Consider the following 8,533-nt stretch of genomic DNA (forward strand, 5'->3'; position numbering starts at 1 on the left):
GGTGATATAAGATCTAAACCTTCTGCTATTGCGGTACGAGACAAAACATTTTCCGTATAGCAGAAAATTTAGGTATTTCCCGCTATGCATTGCGGCCTCTTTTTTGCCGAACCGGCACCTGTCTTTCAAAGCACATATATACGTGGGACCTCCCTATTCAAACTGGGTATTTTTTAAACGAATCAATAGGCTATATCGTAAATATCTCTATAAAGGGGTATTTTAAAATCAGTCATATACGGCCAATATATTTACTGAAAAAATGCTAGAAATCGGGTTTGTTTTTAAACTGACCATCGATACTTTAAATGATGTTACTATTGCCTTTACTTTTGCTTTTATCGTTGTTATATTTGCTCTGTTATTTATTTCTCCCTTTTTACGTGTAATTGGCTTATGGAATTTGCTTTGAATATAAATTGGGTTAAAATCATTAATTGATAATTATTATATTGCTCTAATAGTAAACCACAGCGCGCTGTAACTGTAATTTAATATAGAGAACTGTATGTCCTTATGTCTCAATAAAGAAATAATTTGCATTATTACTTAACGTTTCAGTTCGGGTCCTACAAAGGATGAGGATATCGAATATTATGATGATCCAAGTGGAGACGACGTGAGAACTAATCAACCTATCATTGTCACTTCGGAATCTGGCAGGTAAGAAATTGGTTTAAAATTCAAATTTTAGATACGAAATTTCCCAGACTTTTATAGAATACGTCTGGTTGATCAAGTTATAGGGAAAGAAGCGAGTACAGTAATTGTTGAAGATTCACTTAGCTGATTTAGAATTATTTCCAGAAACGCCTAAATGCAATAAATTGGCGTTATTCTTCGCAAACCTGACTCATTTCTATCTAACCAAACTAAAAATGATCCTACCAATGTCACTTTGAAAGCTAGATCCAGTAATGAGATGATGTCCAATTTATTCTGCTCTAAATTTTGCAGCTGATTTTGCTGTTATATCTTTCATTAATATCCAATATCATCACATCAATCATGGATTATTTCTTGCTTCTTCTCCTCAAAGATTTCTTATTGGAATGAGTAAAGCGCCCTGCTTCAAAAAAAAAAATCTTCTAGAATCAATTTTTATTAGTAATTTAATTTTTATCTCTTATAAGTTTCCGATATTAATACCTTTTTGCCGGGGCAGCCTCCCTTAAGAATTAAAAGTTTATTAAATACCTGTTTAGCTTTCGCTTTGTGTTGACCTTCAACAATTATCATAATCACTAGTAAATCATTATTTATCTATATATTTAGTCAATTTAAATGTTAAGTAAGAGATACTAGAAGTGAAACGTTAAGATATTCGACAAAGTTAATGACAAAGTGGGAAGTGTTAGTCGGAGGGGTAACGAAGATTAATGATTGGTGTAAATAATGACGTGAACGTAGACGGGGAAGACGTGCTTTCATTAAAGAGAAACTGGAAAAAAATAGCTACAGATAAAAATTATCTTGACGAAATTTTATTGCAGGGGTTCGGGACTAAGTGTTATACTGAACGTCCAGCCTAATGACTATCCACCTTGGTCATCTATACCATATTATGGTGCAAAGGTATTTAATTTATAAAGTACACGTCTATAGGTACTTTGTTATACCTGTCTAGAATCAACCAATGCACCATTGTTTATCTATCGAACAAAAATCAGAAAATCTAACTGTATACGGTCTCTTCGGTTTTATAGAAGTTGTAAAATGAAGTAAAATATCTGAAACATATAAAGAATCATTTCCAACGTGTATAAAAATGTGATATGTAAGGAAAATAGTGATGTACGAAGACAGCTGTAGAAACGAAGCTTGTATTATCTGTTTCTAGACTCCATAATGAACTGATACTTATACTAGGTAAAGTAGCTGAATCCAGAGAGCGCAAAACCTTGCAGTAATCATCCATCGGGTAAAAAGAATAAGAAAAATAATTAGTTGTATGACACTGTTTTTTTCATATAAGCTGCTCCAAAGGCAGTTTCGCTGAGAAGAGCGTAAAGAAACTCAACAGTTGCTCTTTACAAATATATTTTTATAGAGAGTGCGCGATAATAATTAGCTTTCTAAAGCATCAATAACATTTTATTCCACGCATTAACATCAGTATAGTATTCTTGGATAGAATAATGCACTTTTTTCAGTAATATTTTCTTTAATATTGGATTTAAATCTCACCAGTGGCAGATCTGAAATGTGGAATTGTATCGTTCATACATATACCTTGTACTATAAGTGATTTTTAAATAAAACTTTTAGTATTTGCTTCTGTTAATTATGGCAATATGGTCAAAATATTCCTAAATTAAATATTTTATATTCCAGATTTTGTTGAGTGATCCAAATGACTACCCTGAAACGACTATATTGTACAAATTCGTAAGCATAGGCGAGTCGCTAGACATGAAGGTTCAACCGATGGTGTTTCAAAGCGATGATGACGTACGAAGAGTGTCTCCTGAAAGACGTAGCTGTTGGTTTCACGATGAGGCTGTACTTGAATATACGGACCGGTACAGCCATGAGACTTGTATAACCGAATGTAAAATGAGAAATTTCCTGAAATACTGCGGATGCGTGCCTTACAAATATCCAATAGGTAAACATCATATATATATATATATATATATATATATATATATATATATATATATATATACATACGTATTATGTTATAGAAATTCTTATCATGTATAGCAAGTTTGAGCAACCTTTTTAATAAACGGGCCAGTAACATTTTTTTTCGAGATTTACAAATTCTAATTCTAAATTTAAAAACAAACAATAAAAGAACAGAAAACTGAATTTATTTAAAATAGGTAATGACAGGTTAGAGCCGGTAGACGAGGTGAAGGTAAGCTCCCCTCCACCCCCCACCCCCTGGTAGACCGACGACATAGTCAAGATCATGGGAAGTCGCTGCACGTGGGCAGCACAAGACCGGTCATCGTTGTGGTCTTTGGTAGAAGCATATGCTTTAATATATCATCATTACTATATGTATGTTAAAGCTTTGACATTTAACCAATCACTGTATAACGTTAACAGTGATTATTGTTAAAAGTTAACGAAATATCATTTCGTAGTACTCCCTCACGAAGGCTTTCCATAATTAAACTGCAACAACTATGATCTAAGACATTTAGTGTATATTGTTAACTAGTTTTAACTGTATACAAAAACGACGATGTGATGTGTTTACACTTTTCTAATTTTCGAGTTACCGGGTTGGCTTTCTTCACATATGTTCGTCAAAGAAAAGATGCTAAAATGTAATTTTAACAACCAACCTTCTTACGACTTTTAGAAATATAATTCATGTATACGTTGAAATAAATATTTATTTATTTAATATTCTTTATTACACACGATAAGATACATTTAATAAGTTTTACAATAATATACAGAAAAGTACAATGGGCGGTCTTATCACACAAGGCAATCTCTTACAGACAACCATAGTAAGGAAAAGATAAAAGTACTTATAAAGGGTAGTTCACCTGTACAAAAAAATACATATTCATAAACAAATGAACATAAACATACATAGACACTTAAACATACATACATACGTATATAACATATATATTTATGTATGTATGTATAATATATATATATAGAAATTTCTTTCCAGATGCCACAACGCGTATTTGCGAATTCGAACATTTGAAATGCTTAAACAATGTTACGGGTGAGTAAAGTAAACAATATTTACTAAATTTGATCCTCTGGATTTTTGATCATTCGAAGCTTCGAGAAAGGTTTATTTTGGTTATTTGTTTAATGAATGACAATACTTATTTATTCATTGGACGCCCACTGCAAGGCATGGATAGGTCTCCCCCAAAGAAAGCCAGAAAGACCGATCCTGCGCTACTCGCATCTAGCGACTTCCCGTAACTTTAACGATGTCGTCGGTCTACCAAGGAGGGGCGGGGGGGGGGGGTAGCTTACCTACACCGCGTCTATGGCTCGTGGTCGCCACTCTAGAACCTTTCGATCCCAACGGCCATCGATTGCACAAGCGATGTGATCCTCCCACTGCAATTTTAGACGAGCTATATCGGTGATCTTGATTCTTCTGCGGATATCCTTACTTCTGATTCAATCTCGCAGCGAAACTCCGAGCATAGCTCTCTCCATTGCTCTCTGGGTGACCTGGAGCCTTCTTATGAGTCCTGTAGTTACTGACCACGTCTGGGATCCATATGTCATCATATCCAACAACGTACATTGCCTTTCGTCTTTAAACATTGCGGTGTTTTGGACGATAAAGAGATTTTGGAGCCTCATGAACGCTGAATTGAATTGAACGCTTCCTGAAATCTGAATTGGATTCAGCGAGTGATCTCTTTCTTAAATTTGGACTTAGCTAAACTGGATGGTTTGTCCCAGGTGTATATAGTCGTCTACAACTTTGGGTGTAACACCTCCAACAATGAGTAGACATGACATAGATATTAGACATCACTTTAGTCTTATCCATGTTTATTTTGATTAATTTATTTTTTAACCCAAGCGTATATATCGGAGGAACAGAGAGCGTGCTATCCTATATGCTATATGGAGTGTCGAGACAAAAGATATAGCATCACCAGTGACCTGACACCGTTCGTTTCCAGATTATTTCCAACTACTGTCATGTGAGTGAATACGTTTTTATTTCTTGTTTTTTATGTTTTAAAATTAAGATTTTTACCATGGATACCATCTTCTATCATGTATGGAAGCATGTACAAGCGAGGACTATAAAAGCTTATTATTAATAGTATAATAACCAAAGATGACAACTAGCAAAAAAAAGTAATTATACAAAGATAGGTTACGATCGCAAGTCTAATTTTGGTTTTGTTAAGCTAATGATCAATCAAAGTTAAAAGTAAATTGCTATTTGAGATTAACTTCAACTTGATCAACTCTGTAATGTTAAATATAGTAGGTTTAATTTATTTTTCAGTGAAAATCACAACGTGAGCGAGCTTTCTGCTTTACAAGTGTACTACGCGCGAGCTTCTTGTAACAGCTACAAGTTGATGCTCCTCATGGACTTGAATTACTTTATTGGTAACTTTTAAGTTTCATAATCTTATTATTGTCATATATCCAGCTATGGTATGACTTTCCTGGATACCCTCCCAAGCTAAAGCCCCTTCTCCAAGATTTTACAGGGTTTATTTTTAAAGGGTAAGACTTGAAGAAGTCAATAAAATAATTTAAATGATATATATTTTATTTTAGACAGGTAAAAAGAAATAAGAATAATGTTTTTAGAAAAAACCTAGTAACACAGCGTCAAATAGTAAAATATCAAAAGAAATGTAAATAAATAAAATTAATATAGTGTATGATAAAAATAATCTGTGATGATTAATGTAAACACTGTGATATAGGAATGTAGATAAAGGATGGAAGGAGATGAAAGAAAGAAGATTTACAAGCAAATAATGGCGGATCATGTGAAGAGTAAAAGGAATGAATAAGAGAAAATGTGAAGAACGAAAGAAAATGCGGAATAACGACTGAAAAACTCACTTTACCTGAAATTGGGGCGTTCCTGCCCTACAAAAGGCGGAAGGAACGACAGGCCCTCAAAAACGGAGGTCATAAAAAATATCAAACAATTTTACAATATTGTAAACTGCTTGTTGTGAATAAATCATTCGATTTATAGAAGAAAGGTTAACGTTATAAAACAATGACTCTTTGAATCAATTTTAACTTGGTATTCCATGTATATCTAGAAAGTTTGAACTATCGATCAGTACACCCGCTTCAGTTTGTACTTGATGCGTTTAATTAGCTCAAGTTAGTTTACTTTGTCTAAGTTAAGTTTAGTTTACTATATTTACACTAATGATTGAACAGCACAGTGTCTAAACAGTCATTCATTTACATACAATGTTTATGAATGGATGAAGGTGAATGATTTTTAGCGATATCACAGCTTAGATATGAATTTATTTGATTACTGTCTTAGGAAAATTTATCAAAACGATCACAAATAACCTAGTTTCTTGTGAGCTCTTCCCAATTCAAGGTCCTTGAAAAAATTGCGGCTTTAAGCTAGAAGATGCCCGATGAATAAAGAAGCATAATTTCGTTCAGTGCTAATTTCTTACAAAAGGTTGAACGTAGGATTCATCAACTGTCATATCTATGGTATATCCCATCCAATAATCAATGTTTCAGAAATAATAAGTATCTTGATGATAATATATAAAAAGGCGTTGTCAAAATTGGATTACACATGTCTACCGTGAAGATCTTGTACTGTTAGAAGTTATAGTAATGTCGAATATCAATAGAAAGAAATAATTAATGCAACATCTTTCAGAGTAATTATCTTTATATAGGTGATTAGAAAAAGGTGAACTTTAAAGCATTTGCAGACTAATTAGCTAGCTGTAAATTTACCCATTTTTTAACCAAACACCATGTACCTCATGGAAATTGCTCAAAAAATCTTTGTAAGTAAACATAGAATCAAAAGTTTTAGGGATTTGTTACATTAACTAATCAAGCACTGCTCTCTGAAAGGTTCGTTTTTCATCAGCAGAAATATTACTAGGTATATACGAATGCATTTAACTCTAGAATTTCTTTCCACAGCAACCTACGGCGGCATCTTCTCACTCAGTTTCGGCGCATCGCTACTAACTGTATCCGAGCTCGTGTATTTGTTTGGATTATTTTTGTTAAAACTATTACACAATACTGGCCGTTAGACCTTGATTTTCTTTTAGAACGTGACCCATAAATCAACGTCAAAAAAAATTTGATGATAGCTCCGATATTCACTAAGATAGTTGAACTTGTTCACCTGTGTGGTCATTGGTTTATCAGGTAACAATAAGTTCTATTTGATTTACGAGGAACTTAAATTTGTACGTTAGTCATTTCTAAAGTTATTGCCAGTCAAAAACAAAATTATTTTTTTAACATCGGGGCTTCCGCCTCCGCTCCATCGTCCAAGAAGATGGAGATCTTCAGGATAGTCGCAAGATACTCTTTCTTCTGGGGAAAGAACAGGGTGATTCCTTCCCCCTGAAACTCTTCGGTACCCTAAGAAGGGCTCCTGGATCTTCTGCTGAACTCGCAGCTACCCCATGCTTAGCCAAGACACATCTCGGAAGAAAGCTGTGCCTACTCCGGCATATTTACAGTACCGCAGTTACAAGTTGCTGCTCTTCTCGAGTTTTTATTGAGCGGACCTCGAAGGCCCCACCATCAGCGCTTTCGAACCCGACGCGCCGCTAGCAGCCTCTTACGACACGGAATTACCTAGCCTATTAACTTAACCAGTGCCACCTTACGGCACAGAAACATGGTCTCCCAAGGTCTTTCACTTAGAGCCTGATTAACAACATTACAGTTCCTCATCAGACGATGGATTGGGCTTTGTTCGGGATTTATCTACGAGATCGAAATGAGGAGATCCGTAGAAAAACGAAAGTATGATGCCCAGCTGGTTGGCAAGATCAAGATGGCAGGCCACAAAGACATGCAGAAAAGATGGCCGCTGAAGTTCTAAGGCTCTGGATCTTGCTGACCTTCGCTCAGGGTACAAGGTCAAAATGAATAGGTACCTACTTAGTAGGTACCTCCTGCGTGCTTCACCTTAGACCAGAAAGTAGCTTTGCAACAGGCGAGTTGGTGAATACATACGGACAAGTACGGTTTAAAAAAAAGTCGTTAGACGCTGCATGCTGGTAGCTTCCAACTGGTCTTTCTTGAAATCTATGGCTGTAAATATGATGATGATGATGATATTGAAGAATAAACTTTATACGTATACACGAAAGAGTAGAACATATACTGCAATGGCCTGGTGTTGAAGGAAATTAGCGCATTTTATTTAAACTATTAATAAAAATAATTACAACATACAATTTTATCTAACAGCGTTATAAATGTATTTTTTTTTAAAACTTTTCTCTGACTGACGTTAAATTATGGGACCTTTTGTACATTGTCTTAAAGGAAGTAAATTTTAAATAAATATTTGAATTTTATACGTGTTTTAATTGTTATTTTATTGACTTAGTAATTATGAGTGTAAAAGTTGTTGAAATATGTATAAAACTAAAATATTCTAGTATAAAATTATTTTTTAATTTACGAATACTGAGTGCTTGTCAAATGCACTTTTTTGGATTAACAAAAAATTATATAATTTATTAACGACGGTCTCCAACAATTCTCTTCTTTGATTAAAAAAATATACCAAAAGCAAATTATCTAAATTAATTCATATCACACAATACGAATAATGCCTTATGGAATGATGAACTATATTTTTTTTATGAACCGTACAAAGAGAACGGTTACAATTGCGCGCTACATAATTAAGTTAAAATAAGACAATGAACAATTTTTGTTTTTACAATTATATCACTTTATATTAGTAGCATCTATTGATAAAATAAAGAAATTTATCACAAGTCTTTACTTATCGGAACTGTTCAAGTAATTTTAACATTAGCTACTAGATGGCGTACAAGTAGCACGATGAATTGTCGTAGTC

At 34.1% G+C, this 8,533-nt stretch overlaps 1 protein-coding gene across 1 annotated transcript; it reads left to right on the top strand.

The window, feature by feature from the left end:
- The first annotated feature begins 262 nt into the window (after positions 1-262).
- On the top strand, positions 263-6,734 carry LOC137931221 (sodium channel protein Nach-like). The gene is made up of 8 exons (XM_068774631.1): positions 263-276; positions 562-663; positions 1,494-1,575; positions 2,335-2,608; positions 3,644-3,700; positions 4,529-4,652; positions 4,967-5,073; positions 6,619-6,734. Exons 1-8 carry the CDS (start codon positions 263-265, stop codon positions 6,732-6,734), a joined length of 876 nt encoding a protein of 291 aa, XP_068630732.1.
- Positions 6,735-8,533: the final 1,799 nt, after the last annotated feature.

This window comes from Battus philenor, unplaced genomic scaffold, assembly GCF_028537555.1.
Source record: "Battus philenor isolate CCGP_79_NKW_IND1 unplaced genomic scaffold, ilBatPhil1.0.hap1 SCAF_7, whole genome shotgun sequence".
Classification (NCBI taxonomy): Eukaryota; Metazoa; Arthropoda; class Insecta; order Lepidoptera; family Papilionidae; genus Battus; species Battus philenor.